General features: G+C 26.0%; 8 protein-coding genes across 8 annotated transcripts; 3 read left to right on the top strand and 5 right to left on the bottom strand. All coding sequences in view use genetic code 12, as the record gives it.

Annotated features, from left to right (window-relative positions):
- Positions 1-74: 74 nt before the first annotated feature.
- AFL1 (inositol polyphosphate kinase) lies at positions 75-3,482 on the bottom strand (the record flags this gene model as incomplete). Its single annotated transcript, XM_051766828.1, has 1 exon — positions 75-3,482. One exon carries the CDS (start codon positions 3,480-3,482, stop codon positions 75-77), a length of 3,408 nt encoding a protein of 1,135 aa, XP_051622083.1.
- Positions 3,483-3,942: 460 nt separating this feature from the next.
- KGF54_000868 (karyopherin alpha) lies at positions 3,943-5,580 on the bottom strand (the record flags this gene model as incomplete). Its single annotated transcript, XM_051766827.1, has 1 exon — positions 3,943-5,580. One exon carries the CDS (start codon positions 5,578-5,580, stop codon positions 3,943-3,945), a length of 1,638 nt encoding a protein of 545 aa, XP_051622082.1.
- Positions 5,581-6,069: 489 nt separating this feature from the next.
- Positions 6,070-6,882, top strand: KGF54_000867 (uncharacterized protein; the record flags this gene model as incomplete). The annotated part of the gene is made up of 1 exon (XM_051766826.1): positions 6,070-6,882. One exon carries the CDS (start codon positions 6,070-6,072, stop codon positions 6,880-6,882), a length of 813 nt encoding a protein of 270 aa, XP_051622081.1.
- Positions 6,883-8,127: 1,245 nt separating this feature from the next.
- On the top strand, positions 8,128-9,513 carry KGF54_000866 (uncharacterized protein; the record flags this gene model as incomplete). Its single annotated transcript, XM_051766825.1, has 1 exon — positions 8,128-9,513. The coding sequence occupies one exon, from the start codon at positions 8,128-8,130 to the stop codon at positions 9,511-9,513; it is 1,386 nt and encodes a 461-aa protein (XP_051622080.1).
- Positions 9,514-10,148: 635 nt separating this feature from the next.
- On the top strand, positions 10,149-10,769 carry KGF54_000865 (uncharacterized protein; the record flags this gene model as incomplete). Its single annotated transcript, XM_051766824.1, has 1 exon — positions 10,149-10,769. The coding sequence occupies one exon, from the start codon at positions 10,149-10,151 to the stop codon at positions 10,767-10,769; it is 621 nt and encodes a 206-aa protein (XP_051622079.1).
- Positions 10,770-10,950: 181 nt separating this feature from the next.
- KGF54_000864 (mitochondrial 54S ribosomal protein uL14m) lies at positions 10,951-11,343 on the bottom strand (the record flags this gene model as incomplete). The annotated part of the gene is made up of 1 exon (XM_051766823.1): positions 10,951-11,343. One exon carries the CDS (start codon positions 11,341-11,343, stop codon positions 10,951-10,953), a length of 393 nt encoding a protein of 130 aa, XP_051622078.1.
- A 726-nt stretch (positions 11,344-12,069) lies between these two features.
- On the bottom strand, positions 12,070-13,302 carry KGF54_000863 (uncharacterized protein; the record flags this gene model as incomplete). Its single annotated transcript, XM_051766822.1, has 1 exon — positions 12,070-13,302. One exon carries the CDS (start codon positions 13,300-13,302, stop codon positions 12,070-12,072), a length of 1,233 nt encoding a protein of 410 aa, XP_051622077.1.
- A 1,330-nt stretch (positions 13,303-14,632) lies between these two features.
- Positions 14,633-15,946, bottom strand: KGF54_000862 (uncharacterized protein; the record flags this gene model as incomplete). Its single annotated transcript, XM_051766821.1, has 1 exon — positions 14,633-15,946. The coding sequence occupies one exon, from the start codon at positions 15,944-15,946 to the stop codon at positions 14,633-14,635; it is 1,314 nt and encodes a 437-aa protein (XP_051622076.1).
- Positions 15,947-17,639: the final 1,693 nt, after the last annotated feature.

The following is a 17,639-nucleotide window of genomic DNA, read 5'->3' as shown; positions in this document are numbered from 1 at the left end:
AATATTTAATAAAAATTTTAATATATTAATAAATAAATATTAATTGTAGATATACAAAAACTAATACAAATTCTCTATAATCCACTAACTAATGGACTAGAAATATTAACGGGTGTGAATTGTTTAGGTAAAGAAACTCTTGAAAATCTTGATTTTAATCTTTGAGTTACTAAATCCATATCTAAATGTCTTGTTAAACTTAATCTTGGTATACAACCAATATAATGATCATCATCTAATTGTACATCAAGAGGATCTTGAGTATGACAACCTGGAGTTAATGATAACCTTATACTATGTTTTTTACCTGTTGAACAAGTTGGATCATCTGCTTCATATAATTCAAATACAATTTGTGATAAATAATCTAATTCTGGTAATGCATTTCTTGCAATTTTCATAGGTAATTGAGATCCATAAATTACATTTAATAATGTATATATATGACTTTCTTTAGTAAAATAAGTAACTACTGAAGGTGATGAAATATTTTTTTTCATATCTTGAATATCACTTAATATTTGTTTAGCTAATGGTAATGAAGTTAATAATCCAATATCTAATTTTTCTTCATCTTTTATTCCATATTCTTGTGGACATATAAAATCAAATAATACTTTTGATAATCTATATAATTCTCTTAATCTTGCAAAAGTTGGATGATCAAATGGATTTTGTGGTGGTTTTGATGCCTTATTGTTTGATCCATCCATTGTTGCTCCACTTAATACCCAACCCAATGAGCCAGCTGATGCTCCTGGTGAAGAACTTGATTCTTTTTGATTTGTGGTGGTTGAAGTATCTGGGATTTTAAAATTATTCATTGCCAATATATTTATAGGATATTCACTAACTAAACCAGAAGAAGTAGCAGTACCACCACATGATTCTTTTAACCTTTCTAATAATTTTTCATCATTTGGATCAAATGCAAATGCCTTTTGTAAAAATTGTCTATTATGTAATGCATCATATTTCATTGTATCATATAATTCAGAAATTTTTGAAGGATGAGTTTTTTCAACACTTATAAATTCTTGAAATAATTTATCCCATCTTTCTTTAAATAAGAAAGGATCTTCACCACAACACCAAGAAGTTTGAAATTCTTGAACATTTTTAGTTTCAAAATTATAATTCATTATTTGATGATGAAAATTCATTAATTCACATACTCTTTTTATAACTTCAAATGGTTGTGGCATTTTTGGAGGCCATGTGAATTGTGATGGTGCTTCTGCTCCTTGTCTTAATAATGGTTTTAATCTTTTCTTTACTTTATCCATTAAATCTTTAGCAGCGTTTGAATCATCTAAAAGATCTTTACGAACAATAAGGAAATCTTCAGGTAATGGTTCATCAGTTAAACCTAGTAAGCTTGTTGTAAAATATTGAGCACTGGTGATTACTCTTCTTTCTGATGATGTAAAAACTTTAACATCATTCAATGCCTCACGATTCAATAATTTCAAGTTTTGTCTCATTTGTTCACCTACATCAGTAGCTTGATGCTTTGCTGAATGTGTTGGTTCACCACCCCATTTCAAGATCAATTGGACTTTTTCAACAACTTCTTGATCATTTAACGATGGTTTAATTTGAATCTTAGTACCAGGGAAGTTCATTTTCTTTTCGAGAGCCAATCTTAATTGTTTCAACTTTTTAAGATCCTCCAATTTTTTTTCTTCCGCAACTTTAACAGTCTCCAACACAATCTGTAAATCTGGAACTGCTCTAATAATAACTTCTTCAGTGTGTCCTTTTAACAAGCTAATGAATACTGGGGATTTAAAAGAATATTTAAATTTTTGTTTTGGTGTACGATCGGCGTGTCTAATAACATTAACCATCCCTTTAAATACCCATTTTTGTTCTTTCTCCTCGAATTGACTTCTTTGTAATGACTTAGGAACTCTTGTTTTCATTAAATCTCTCGATTTCTTAGCATCAATAAATAGATCTCTTAATATTCTAGCACAAGAATCATAATATTCATTATTATCTTTAACAAACGAGAATCCGTTAACATCAATAACATAAGATTTCCCATTAACTCTTAGCAAATCAAATCCACATATTGCTTGTTTAAAAGCAGCACTTACTGATCTCGCCATAATTTTTTCAACATCACTTAAATCAGTAACATATCTAACTTCTTTACCATGAGTATTTCTTCTTACAATACCATCAACCACGGGAGATTTTCTAGTTTCTGCATGACAAAAATTAGGTCCCACAGTATAGGCTTTAACATCTTCAAAATTGTCCGTATCTAAAAAGTTCTCATATATAAAAGATCCATCTGTTCTTGGTGATGTTAAATCAGGATCAAATTCGGATGATTTGTTACCAATTTTTCTAAATAATTTTCTACCTCCACCACCAGTCGCCTTTGGATAATAAATATAAACATTATGATCTTCACCATCAACTGGTTTTTCCACAAATGGCTTTTTGATAATTTTATCACCAACTCTTAAAGTGTCATCATCAACCATTTCCCAATCTGGTTCCTTTTGATTACTCATAGCATGTAATTTTTCATCACTGAACCCGATTTCTTTTAATCTTTCCAATAATTTTAATTCTAAATATGGACCTCCGTCTCTACTGATTTCAACTCTTTCTGGAGTAGGAACGTTAGCATGATTCAAAATGCTTAAAACAATACGTCTATCCCAAAGTGCTTTTTGGAAAACTAAATCATTTATTATAAAAGGTTTACGATATTCAACATAAGCTATGGCTTTATCTAATGGGAACCCAGTTGAGAAAAAACTAATCAAGAAATCACAAGTTGGCCAATTTTCAATTTGTTCATCCAATATCACTTTATCACCAAATATAACAGTTTCAAATTCTCCATTTTCAATCAATCTATTTAAGATTCTTCTACATGGTTTGGACAAAACTTTTGCATCCATTGCACAAACTCCGATTTTACCAATTTTTGGTAATTTTACAAATTCTTTGTTTGTATTTTGACTGAAAGATTTTCTTGAAGTATTTGAAGAATTTGATAATGTTTTGTTCAATCTTGATCCATCTGCAGAATTTATATTTGAAAACAGATTAGAATGAGATTTAACACCTGATAAATTTTCATGAGTTAATGGTTGGAATTCATCTATAGTCATATTTTCAACACCATTTGAAGTTGATGTTCCAGGCGATGATGAGATTGAATTCAATCTTGATTGAGAATCTTCTGCGTTAGTCTTAGGAGTAAAGCTTTCCAACATTGGAGCTAATGATGCAATTGCTTTCTCGGTTGCTGGAGTTGGTTGTGGTTGAGTATCTGCTAGTACTTTTGATATACTATCAGTGTCATGATTATCTGGTAATGATAAGGATAATGGTGATACAGGATTATGTTTTTTGGGATCTGATGGAATTGGTATATTACTTGAATGAGTAGATTGTTCTTTTTGTTCCTGTTCTATAACAGGAATTGGAATTGAAGTATCTTCTTTATTTGACATACTTGAAGTTACTTTAATCTATAATTGTCTATTAATACATCTATAACTTCTAAACGTGGTAAGTGGAGTTGCAATAAATTTGAAAAATCTTTAATGTATAGAATCTTATCATCTAAGTTGGTAGCAGCATTTCTAGAGTTGAATTTGATAGGAGATAATAATAAAGTAGATTATGTAATATAAGAGATGAATACTACATGAACATATTAAATTAAATATTTATTAGAAGATGCCAGAGTTAAAAGTAAATGAGAGGTAAGTATGAATATATATAGAGAAGAAAAGATGAGGATAGTAGTTTGTTTGTAATAATAATAATTATAATTTCATCACAAGTCTTAAAACAAAAGGTTTGAGCCTAAACCAAATACCAAAAAAATAAACACCAAAAAACCAAAATATTCATCAAAAACAGATAAAGTAATAACAAATATAATTCATTGTATTTTTATTTAATTTTTTAAAATTCAAAATTTTGTTGTTGTTGAGAATTATCGTTCATACCAAATCCAAAAGAATTTCCATAAGTCTCAGGTACGATGTTTTCATCATCAATTTGTTGATCTTCATCATCACTAAAATATTTTTCAATAATATTATAAGCTTTATGATAAATTTTTTCATTTTCATTATTTTGACATTCAAATATTTTTTCCATACCACCAGCTTCTTCAATATACAAAGCATTTTCATTTACTGTAGTGTTATTAGCTTCTTTATCCATTTCTCCCATTTTTAAAATATTTTCTAATGAATCTAATGTAACTTCAATTATTTTAGAATCTGCTACTGATAATAAATCACATAATGGTTTAATACAACCTTGACTAACTAAATATCTTATTTGTTCTGGTCTTGTTAATCCACCCGATGATGCATTTGATATTGCCCAACAAGCTTCTTTTTTGGTTTTATAATCTCCATGAATTAATAATCTTATAACCAGTGGAATTAAATTTGCATCTATAACCGCTTGAATTTGATCTGAGGTACCAGCGGTTATATTTGATATGGTCCAACATGCTTCTTTTCTTATAGTATCTTTTGGAGAATTTAATAACGGAGCTAAAGCAGTTAATACTCCTGCATTTATAACAATTTGAGTTTGTAAATCTGATCCTGTAACTATATTACCAATAGCTCTTAAACTAGGTGTTTGAACTAATGTAGATTCATGATTTAATAATTCCACAAGTCTGTGAGGTATTCTTGCATCAACAACAGCTTGAATAGCTTCAGAAGTACCATCGGATAAATAAGAAACTGCCCAACATGCATCCACTAAAGTTTCTGAATCAACGGAGTAAATTAATTTAGCTAAAGTTGGAATAGCTTGAGAAACAATATTCCAATCAGGTTGAGGAGATTTTCCTCTACATAAATTTGATAATGTCCATGTAGCAGTTCTAATTAATGACATTTTAGTACAATTAAATAAATTCAAAACTGGTTCCATTGCTCCACAACTTAAAACGTAATCTCTATTATCAGCAGAATCACCAGCAACATTACCTAAAGCCCATATAGCTTGTTCTTTAACTTCTAAACTTTGAGAATACAATAAATTAACAAATAATGGTACGGCATTAGCTTCAACAACAATTCTGGTTTGAGTTGAACTACCTGAAGCAATATTTGTTAAAGCCCAAGCTGCTTCTAATTGTAACATATCTGGATGATCATCTTTCATAAATTCAACTAAAGTTGGTATAACTCCTGATTGTATAACTAAATCAATTGGAGGATTATGTTCTCTTGATAAAATTTGACGAAATTTAACCGTTGCAGCTAATTGAGAATCAAAATCTTGAGCTTGAATCATTTCAATCATTTTAGGTAAATCTTGTCTTAATCTATTATAAAATTGATTCTCATCATTATTTACATTTGAATTAAATTCTTCTTCATCTTCTGAATCATTAGTATCATGTTGGAAATTTCTTCTCTTGGCTAATACTTCTTCTCTTTTTTGTTTTCTTAAATCAACTTGATGATTTTCTCTTCTTCTTCTTAATTCATCACTTTGGAAACGTGATTTATTTTTAAAATTAGTACGACGATATTCAGGTACAAATCTTTCAGTTGCATCAGAATCCATTATGTTGTGGTAATACTAAATTATTATTGATTGATTTATCTAATTGATTATAAGAATTGAATATATGATGATTAAAGGATAGTATTAAATTACAATTGATTGATAAAAGATGTAGTTGTAGAATAATAATAATAATAATAATAAATCTCTATCTTTTTCAATTAAAATAATTAAAAATTAAAGTAATGCTCCTCAAATTTTTTTTGTCTCTTTTATTTTAAAGTTGATTATCAAAATTTCTTCTCTCTTTTCTTCTATGATTTAAATTGTTTTGTTAAAGATAATGAAAAATATAAAAATTCTACAACCAAAATATTAAGAGATTAATTAGACAAGGATTATATTGAGACTTTATATTTATATATCTAAAGAAGTTATAATTGAAAACAGAGATTAATTCATCTTTTTAATTGAAAAATTTCAGAGGAAAGATAAACTTAGTTGACTTTACAACCAAATTTAATAGGGTAATCATAATAACATAAAACAATGTTCCGACTAATATTAAATCAACAGTCTAAATTAATTACTCCAGAGTCATTTTATATCTATAAATTGATACCATTCAAATCATTATCATCCTCATCCATTAGACAAATTCAAAACCCATTCAAAGTAAAATCTTTCAAATCAAATGATGATAGTGTTGAATCAGATACTTTAATAAGTGATAATAATCCCTGGTCCCCTACTTTGGAAGAAGATCCAGTATTTGTACAAGAAAGGGATAAATTTTTCAAAACTCAATTACCTCCACAATATAGATTATCATACGCTCCCATATATGAAGCACCAGCTTCAAAATATGTATCAATGTTAAAGAGATTAACTTTAAGTTTTTCAGTTATTGGGATTTATGGATCTAAATTATTATTTGAAAGTTCACAATTTGATGACTCTTTTGCTTATAGTTTGTTAATTGGTGTATTTATACCTGTTTTATTAGTACAATATAAATCAAGAGATTACGTTACTAGAATTTTCAGATTATATAATAAAAACTTACCACAGACTTTAAACAATTTAGTAAATGATGAGAATTTAATTATTGAAAAATTAGGATTTACAGGTGGAAAGACATATAATGAGTTATTAAAAATCTCCAATAATCCAAATTTAAAATTATCACCACCACCTAAAGTTTATAAACCTTATACTACTTGGGAAGAAAAAAACCCGAACACCGGAATCAAAAGAGAATTTTATATAGTTGATAATGTTGGTGGTATTAAAATGGATAGATTATGGGGTATTGTTGAAAAAAATTCAAATGTAAATAATGGTAGATCTGAATTATTATAGAGGACTTTCTTTTTGTACATAGATTGAACCAATACATAAAACCCGGTTTAATGTTTATATATTAATCCGTAGTAACGGGGTAACGTCTAAATCATGCCACTACTTAATTGAATATAGTAACTACTTTAATTCGCTGAAGTTATCCATTGAATCTAATTATAATGATATTTAGTTTGTGTCATTTTCAAATTCTAGTTTCTTAACTATAAAATCCTCATGGAAAATGCAGCTATTTCGTACTTGAAATTCACTCCACCCTTACTTTAACACACATTTGGTGCCTCAGTCATCACTCTGAATCGATAGCACTAATTTCTCATATAAATCATTCCCTATATAATCGATAGTGGTGGATTGTTTAGCAACATTCAATATCTGGCAATGATAATATAACCAATAATAATACAACACGGTAACATCAAACAATTTAAAATTTGGTTCTGACTTATGGTATCTATAACCAACTTAAACAATTGATCAAATTCCTTGATTATCCTATTGTTTCCAAAGTTCAAGTATAAAGTTAATATGCTATAGCAAATCCACTCGAGGGAATCTATATAACTGTCTATCAAGTCCCCATTGGGCTGGGTCTCCAGTTGGATCTTGTAAGTATTGAGAAGAGATCTTCCAGTTTTGGACAAACATTTAATTAAAATGACTCTTGCGATAATTGTACCTGACGTAATGGATGTAGCTTCTGAGTTTTTCTTCATTTTCGACGTAGACATTGTGTAGGAAAAAAGGACCCAAGTTTAGAATCTTTAATAGTCACCACCTCTACGCGTTGCTAGACTTTTCAAATACTAGAAACTTATTGCAAACTTTATTTTTCTAACCAATCCTTTTAAATCAATTATATTGAAGGAAATTGAGTTCTCCTTCGCATTGGACGAATATGGTTGATTTTAAAACTACTATCTAAAGAGGGTTGCCAAATTTTAGAAAAAATCACCTTCTTATTTATTTTTTGCTTTTGTGTAGCTTTAAATCCGTGTAGGATTTACTTACTTTCATATCTTTAATGCTTCAAGATTTTTAAATTGGTACATATCTATCTAGTATATTTATTATTGATTAATAGGAAATATTATTACTAATACATAAATCAACGCATATTCAAAGTGAAGAACACATATTCATAATAATCATAAACATTTAGTCAAACGACTCGGAAATATATATCTATTCAACTTTGAAACGGCTTTATCGCATTTAGATCTGTTAATTTAGTACAAGAAATTAATGAGTTCCACAGAAGAAATAGAAGAAGATCAACAACAACAACAACAACCAATTCAAGATCCAAACTCTAATGGAGAAGGTAACATTTTAAAAAAATCAAATTCAAAGAAATCCAAGGAAAAAAAGGAAACTTTGACAGATAGAAATACTAGATTAAATGCTGAATTATATCATCAAAGTGATGATTCTATACAATTATATAAACAACAAAATAATTCAACTGATTTATTAGGTAGATTATATTATGATGATTATGATTCAAATAACAGCAATAACAACGGAATATTATCGCCTGACATCTCAAGTCCGGTTAGTTCTAACAATGGCACACCTATCATTTCACCTGTAAATAGTGATGATGAAAATACTTTCCATTTTGGCTCACCTTTAACTACTGGCACAAATCCACCTAGAATATCAAACTCGTCATCTTCACCAAGTTTATTAACTTTAAATACCACAAATAACTACCCAAATAGCATTGATAGTATAAATAATTCTTCATTAACAAATTCAAATAGTACAAATTCCAACAAGATAAAACCAAGTTTATCAAGAGGTGTATCTTTCGATACAACACCACATGGAACTAAAAAATCATTAACTTTAAAATTTAAACATCCAGATTTTAAATTTAGAAGAAATAATAAAACTTGGTTAGTCGGATTTAACAACGACTTGGAGAGTACAAAAGCTATAGAATGGTTATTCGACGAAATGATTATTAATGGAGATACGATTATTATACTACAAGTATTAGATGAGAAAAAAGCTCAAAATATAGATAAAGCTCAAGCCAATTACAACTTGAAAATTTTTGAAAAATTAAATGTTCACTTCAAAAAGATCTCTCTCATATTTGAAATAGTCATTGGAAAACCATTAAAATTATTAAAAAACGCAATTTCAGAATATACACCATCAATGATGATTATAGGAACTCATCATTATAACGACGCCAAAGAAAATCACAACCACAACCATGGGTATATGTCATTTTTAAGTAAATCATCGCTATCAAAACATTTCTTAGAATGTGCATTAGTACCAGTTATTATAGTAAAGCCCACATATAATTACATAGAAACCTTAAAAGATCCAATAGATTCAGAAGATTATTTTATTAATTGGATTAAAAAAATTCCAATGGATGAATCACCATATAATAAAAAGGAAAAACCTAAAAAATCAAATGGTGGTGGATTTTTAAGTCCAACAACATCAAGAAATTCTTCATATACTAACTTAATAAATGAAGAAAGAGGTAGATCAAATCATGCACAAGATCCTCAATTTTTGAGATTAACAAATGAAAGTAGATCAAGATCTTCCTCAAAAACAAGATCTTTTAGTAGATTTTTTAGAAAACATCATCATGATGAATAATCAAATATATAGACATGTATTTAATGTATTACTATTATTTAGCATTTTACTTTAATTTTCTTTGTAAATCTATAGATCTGTAATTCTCTTGTAGCAATTATTGCAAAATAAAGCGAAAAAAAATTAAAGTTTTAAGTTAAAACACATGGTCTCATAACTAAAAAAAAGTTAGACTAAAAAAGAAAATTATATTACGTACATAATACTATTAATATATTATAAATAATATGATATACAACGATTTTCTTGCTACTTCCTATTTTATTTATATGCTATAATATGATTACTAGTTCAAACTATAATAATTAAATAATATCTTTTGAGATTTAAATATTCAATACTGAACTTTACGACTAGAAATATCTTAATCGATATTATAGATCTCAATACACATCACAAATAGAAGCTGAAACATATCAAAATATTAGAAAAAAGTAACAAATATTAAACATTCCTTTTTCAACTCAACTACTTAAACCACTAGATAGAATAGAAGAATTCAACTCACAATGTCAACGGTAATAAAAAAAGAAGTAATAATAACAACCCACCCTAGAAGAAAAGTAGGTAACCCAATTATTTTAGTAATAGATATATTATCAATTATAATTGGATTTTATGGAGTTTATACAAATATGATATATGTAGAATTACCACCACATTTAAAAGATGCTGGACAATTTCAATTTTTAACTAATTTATCATTAATTTATTCAATAATTACATTTGTTATTGGAGCAATTGCACATTTATTTAAATCAGAATATTTGTTTTTATTAAAAAATGATTTACATCCTATTGGATTAGCTTTAGAAAGTATTGTTGCTGGTGTTTATTGGCCTCTTAGATTATTTTTTTTACATTTATTAACTAAAGATCCATCAAAATTTAAAATGCCAATTATAACTGATTTATCAATTCATTTAATGCCAATAGTAAGTTTATTAATTGATTATCTTATATTTATGCCAAAATGGACAATAAGTATAAATACAGCATTAGCATTTGTTGTGAGTTTTACTACTTTTTATTGGTTTTTGTTAAAAAATTTAATAGATGTTGATAAAGGTGGTAGATATCCTTATGAATTTATGAATGTGGAAAAAGAAAGTTCAAGAATTATTGTGTTTGCTGTCGTTGGGATCGTGGCTTTTATTCAGTTTTTATTTATGAGACAAGTTTACGATTGGGTTGTTGGAAAGACTGAAGAAGCAACTACTAAGATTGATGAAGAAATGGATAAAAAAAATTTATAGAGAAAATATAGAAATTATACATTAAAAAGTATGAATAGATGAGGAAGATGATGATATTGATGATAAACTTACTTTTTAATTTCTTCATCATTTCCTTGTAAGTATTAATCATTGACATTAATTAATTCTTGTACATTAAAATTGAATCTCTCTATTTACACATTTTTACCCCAAGCAATCCCTAAAAAGTCTTTGGAGCTAAGGAAACAATCTTACTATAATTCAAATCTTTTAATTCTTTAGCAACAACAGAACTAATCCTTGTCCCCAAAGGTTCACCATTTTTATTTATTAAAACACAAGCATTATCATCAAATCTAATAACTGATCCATCTGGTCTTTTAAAGGGAGCCCTCTGCCTTACAACAACAGCACGACATATATCTCTTCTTTTCACACGATTTGATGCTGCTGCTCCTTCAGTGGTTGTTGGTCTTGCTTGTTTTACAACACATGTTATTTGATCACCTATATGAGCGCATGATTTGGGGTTGTGACGTAATACTTTTATGCATTCTACTACTTGAGCTCCTGAGTTGTCTATTACGTTTAGTAACGTTTTTAAATATATCATTGTGATGAGTGATGGTTGATCTTGGTTTTGAAGTTAGATTTGTATGGGTTTTTAACAAATGTGATATTTGAAGAATAATTTTTTTTTTATGTAATATAAATTTTTCATGTCGCAAACTAAAATTCTGTGGCACATGAATTGACAATACTGAAACATGAGAATTTTATATTTAGAATAAATGTTGATTTTAGGAAAAAAAAAAAAAAACATTTTCTGAATTCTGAATTCTGAAAATAAATAAATAAATAAACAAATAAGCTCTACATATGTATGAAAAAAATTTATATTTAGTAAATAATTAAAGAAGTAAAAACTTGTGTTTACTAAGTAAAGAAAGAGTAAATAGATAAATATTGAATATTTTTTTTTTTGCCAAAGTTTGTTATACTTGAATTTAGTTGTAAAAAAAACAAACTTTAATAACAAAAATTAGAAAAAAGTAGGACAAAAATTAAAACATAGTTGCAAATTGGATCTATAATATATATTAATTTTGTTATTTAGCTACACAATTAAGCATATCATAGCCTAGCAATTAATTTGATATCAATTTTTAATTCAGAATCAACTTAATTTATCTTAAAATTGTGAATAAGAATTATATTACAGTATAACAAAATCTAAATATTGACTTTAAAAACCTCCCTCAAATATTAAGATTTAGAATCACAAGTTTTGTAGACCTATTCAAAATAACTGAATTCCCAATTTTATATATTGTAATCTTTATAAAGTCTTATCTAAAAATCCGACAATTCTTTTAATCCCAAAAAATTGATAATCATCTAAATTTTTATAATTTAAATTAGGATGTTTATTTAATAAATCAATAATTTCATTTTCTAAAAATAATGAACCAACATGAACTCCCCAAGGTTCAACAACAATTTCAACATATGGACCATTACTATAATCAAAAATTTCTAAATGTTTTGATTCATTAAATATACCTTTTGATGATCCATCTATTGTTTTTGAATTTATTGAACTACCTAATGCATAATGAGAAAATTCTAATATATCATCTTTGAAAGATTCATGTTCTCCAACTATAACTAATACTGAATAACCTGGTTGACTGAAAGTAGGAATATCTTTCCAATCTTTTTCTGCATAAGGACAATTACCTGGTGATGTCCAATTATTTAAAATATCGGTATTACCAACTAATGTTTTACCTCTATCAGGTTCTGTGAAAAAAGTATATTGAACTAAATCTCTTGATTCATTTTCCTTGTAAGAATGACCTGGTTTATATTGAATTTTATCTGGTGAAAGTTTAACCCATGGACTTATTAATACTAATGATTTAGGATAAGGTATAGCTGAATTATTTTGTTTTTTTAAAAATTGTTCAAAAGTAACTGCTAAATGACCACCAGCAGAATCACCCATTAAAATGATATTAGTATTACCATCTTTAAAAGTTAAATTATGATATACAGCACCTAATTCATGTAATTGAGTTAATAATTGATTCCCATATGAAGCTAAACTATAATCTAATAATAATATTGATAATTTTGATCTTTTTGATGGTTCAATTAAATGATATATACTAATTAATGATTCTATTTGTGTATATGAAGTTTGACAATAATAACCACCACCATGTAAATAAATTATAATTGGATCATTTTTACTTCTATTTAATGCTTCAACTAACCAAATACTCTTAGAGTCATATTTTTCACCATATTTATTTAAACCAGAAGTTAATTTTGGATATTTTATTTTACCAATAAACCAAAGTAATGCAGAATTTGTATAAAATGAAACAATTTTTGCATCTAATACGGGAAAAGCTAATGATTTTCTACTAAATAATACTTTTAAAGATTGTTTTAAATTATTTCTATATTTTTCATTTATACCACCTCTAATAGGGTAAAATAAAATTAAAAAAAAAGCTTCAATGAAAAAACTAGCAAGTACTAATAAACCATGTAATGAGACCATCTTGTAAACTTCTTTATTATGAATAAATGCTTTTGTGATAATCCAATGAATTGAAGTAAAATTGGAAGTGGAATTTCAAAGCCTTCTATATATTTTCTAGTTCATATTTCCCCAAACCTGTCTATTAATAAAGATACCTAATTTATTAACCGTCAAAAAAAATATCCTTAAAAGTAACTAAACCGGATTTATTGGTAAAATTCTTGAAAAGCCATAATTTATTGACATATCCGTAACAATTTAAGTCTAATTTCATTTTAATAATTACTTAATGGAAATTATGAATGTATAAAGTATTAAACAAACAATGTATATTATTATTTTGTTCTGGAAAAATCAGAAATTAATTATATGATAAACCTCCTTTAATTAGTAATTTTGGAAACTAGCAATTATGTATCTAGATCTAGTTAAAACGTATTTAAATTAGATTTACGTCACTAATGACAATTTATACTTACATAATTTCAAATTTCAGATAAGCTACATAATCAAAAATTTCATATCTCGAGAATATTGATATTATTATACATAATTTTGCGGTTCTTTGCATTATTAATTATAAGGGTCCTTTTTTATTTTTTAAAGGTCAAGATCTATTCAATATTTAGTTATTGAATCTTTAGATTCTATCAAAATGGAAAAATGAACTAAATATTTAAAAAGAATACTGTTATTAGGTGAAGTAAAGGAATCTAGACTTGATCTCAATTTGTCAATTGAGATTTAAAAAATTTAACTAGATTTGCTGTAATTTTTGTGTATTAAAATGTCAAAATTTAGATAAGATCTCTGAATTTATTAACAAAGAGATTTGAAGAATTTAACTTGCATAAATCCAACTTTTTTCTTCTATTTTAGTAGACCTAAACTATAGATCAAATTGATTTGTAAGTTTTAAAATTTCTAGGTTTCTTCAATTACAGAAGTCTACAGATTGATTTATTCGTTTGTTTCATCTATTTCCTTTCAATTTTTCAATTCAAATTTAAAAGATTCTGAACAATAGATTTATTTACCCAGTCTTCAGATCTTTTATTGTGGAACATTAAAAAGTCAGAGTGTAAATATGATCTCTGGGTTTTTTGAAATGAGATTTGAGAATCTAACTTACATAAATTTTAATTTATTTTTCCATCTTGAATCTCTATTAGATATGATTAATCTACAATTTTTTATTTAAGTTTGTTCGATTACATAAATCTACAGCTTGTTCTAAATAATTTTTAATCTAATTTCTAAATTTCTAAAATCTAATAACATTATTTAAAATCTAATCTAAGTTTTTATTATTCCAAAATTCTCAAATTCTTACAAATTCTCAAATTCTTTATATTTTTTCATCACCATTAACTAAAACAACAGATCCATCTTCTTCTTGTAAATTATCATTATTAGAAGAAGATAAAGTTTTATTTAAAAATTCAACAATTTTAACAATTCCAAAATATTTTTTACGATCTAATGTACCAATTTTCAAATTTTTATTTTTTTTAACTTTGTTTATAATATCATCTTCAAAAAATAATACAGAATCATGAACACCCCATGGTTCAATAAATACTTCAACTAATGGTTTGTTTGGGTCATTTGATTTATATTCATGTAATTTAACATCTATTAACCCTTTTGAATCTAATTTTTGTTTAATTAATGGAGATTTAACTGCATATTGACACCATTCTAAAATATCATCTCTAAATACTTCATGTTCTCCCATTATAACAAATATTGAATTACCTCTTTGGGTTAATGTAGGTATATCATCCCAATCACTATATTTATAAGGTAAATTCCCAGGTGATACTAATAAATCCATATGATTTAAATCTCCAATAATAGCTTTTTGTCTATCAACTTCTTGAAAAAACCTATATTGAATCATATCTCTTTTTGAATTTTCAAAATATGACCAACCTTTAGTATTATTATGAGGTTCTGGATGAATTTTACACCATGGACTTATTAATATTAAAGATTTTGGCCATATAATATTTAAATTGTTTGTTTTTTGTTTTTGTTTTTGTTGTTTTAAATATTGTAAAAAAGTTATAGCTAAATTACCACCAGCAGAATCACCCATTAAAATAATATTTGAATTACCATCTTCTTCAGTTAATTTTTTATAAGTTTCAGCTAATTGATATAATTGAGTTGTTAAAATATGACCATTACTTGCTAATTTATAATCTAAATGTAAAATTGATAAATTTGATTGATTTTCTTTATCTAATAAATAATAAATACTTAATAAAGATTCTAATTGAGATGGTTGAGTTTCAATATAATAACCACCACCATGTAAATAAATTATAATTGGATCTTTTTTGGATCTATTTGGAGCTTCAACTAACCAAATACTTTGTTTATCATACCTAGTACCATATTTATTTAATTTTGTTAAATTTGGATACAAGAATTTTAATAATTTATTAATTAATGAATAATTATTTAATATATTAATATATATTGCATCTTTTACTGGTATACTTATAGCAGATCTAAATAATTGTAATTTTAATGAATTTTTTAAATCATTTTTAAATTTTTCATTTAATCCTCCAAAAAATGGATATTTTATTAATACTAATAATAATTTAATTGGAATACTTAGTAAAATATAGAATCCTCTTAATGAAATCATGGTGTATTTGAATTGATTGATATAATTGTTGAATGAAAAATAATTAGTAATTAGTCTTTGAAATCAATTGAATATTAATAAATGAAATAAAGATATATTGAATCTAAATTATATTATCAGATCTGAGATCTAGTTATAGAACAATTGTTGAATAAATAAAGGATTTGAAACGATTGTTGAATTGTTTCTTTATTCTGTATTCCTTATTCTTTTATAAACAAATACGATAAATTTTCAATAGCATTTAAATCAATCTTAAAAAAGAATAAAAGAGTATCAACAATATTGGTTGTCAATATATAATTTCCAATATGTGGGGTATTTTGATTTCTTTAATAAGTAAATATTCTATTCTATAATATTTTATTACCGTATCAATTAATTATATACAGTATTATTAAGTTAAATTATTTTCACATGCTTATAAATATTTTAATTAATAATAGAATTTTGTATATTAGAATGTTTATTAATAGTATCAAATTTGATTCTATACTTTTTATTTTTTTGATTGATTTTTATCAACTAATTGCAAACAGTATTATTATTATTCAAATGAATTAATCATGTTAAAAGATATTTGCAGACCAAATTCATTAATTAGATTTCTTATTCAAGTTAATGTATAAATATTCAAATATTTGTTTATTTAAATCTAAATTATCCTCAAGATTTAGAATTTATTATCCGTCGATTAGGTTGTAAAAATCATTCGGACTTAAATAATTTTTTTTTATCACAAAATATCTTAAATATTTGACCAAGTAGCAATTTCTTTATTTTTCGGAGTTTTTAATTCTTAAATGCAAGTTGATACCTTCAAGAATAATTAAACTTTAGTATTAAGTACTTTCGAGATTTACCTTTCAAAAGATGAAAGTAATACCAGTTACTCCAAGTGGTCCATTTTATAAAGAATTATGCTTGTAAAAGTAAAGTAATACTAGGTTTGCGCTTTAAGTCAATGAAGAAGTTAAATTTTTTATGAATTTTTGCATAAGTAAATTTATTAACGATTTGAATTAAAGAAGTTTTTCTAGCATTAGCGATGAATTAATATTAATTTTAATGTTGTCGTAATTGCTATATCTTATCTGCTTTTAGAACGACGTCATTAATCAAAATAATCTCGTAAATTTTATAATTTCAAATAACGTTAAGGTAAAATTTGATATTTAAATGCATTTATGTGTATCTACAGATTTAAGAATTTCAATACATTCAAGACTGTTTGCGAGATGTGAAAAAGTTTCTGAAAAAGGACCACTTTGAGGCAAAACGTTATTTCAAACAGGCAATGATAATAGCAAAAATTAGACAAATATATGTTTAATCAAATCAAATTATAGCTAACATACATTATCAAAAATTAAACAATTTAATGTCTTACATTGTTAATTATAGTAAATCAAATATTATGTCATTAATTCATTTGTTTGGCGTATTCTATTAATAGAGAGTTAATTGCTAAACTTAAGCTTAACTTTTATTGTTGATTTAAACTTTTCTGGCTTGTTTTTTGGCTTGTTTAAAGTTATTTTATAATTTTAATAAGGTTATAAAATTTTATCATGTTGCAATGAACGACTGAATTTATTAAAGTATTAATTAATTATATGTCTATTAACAGTTAAAATTGTAAATATTTTTCCGTAAATAAATAATATAAGAAGTTGAATCGAAATATTATTGA

This window comes from Candida jiufengensis (genome assembly GCF_024610255.1).
Source record: "Candida jiufengensis strain CBS 10846 chromosome Unknown scaffold7, whole genome shotgun sequence".
Taxonomy (NCBI): Eukaryota; Fungi; Ascomycota; class Pichiomycetes; order Serinales; family Debaryomycetaceae; genus Lodderomyces; species Lodderomyces jiufengensis.
Note: the sequence above shows the minus strand (reverse complement) of the source record. Positions and strands in the feature narration are given on the sequence as shown.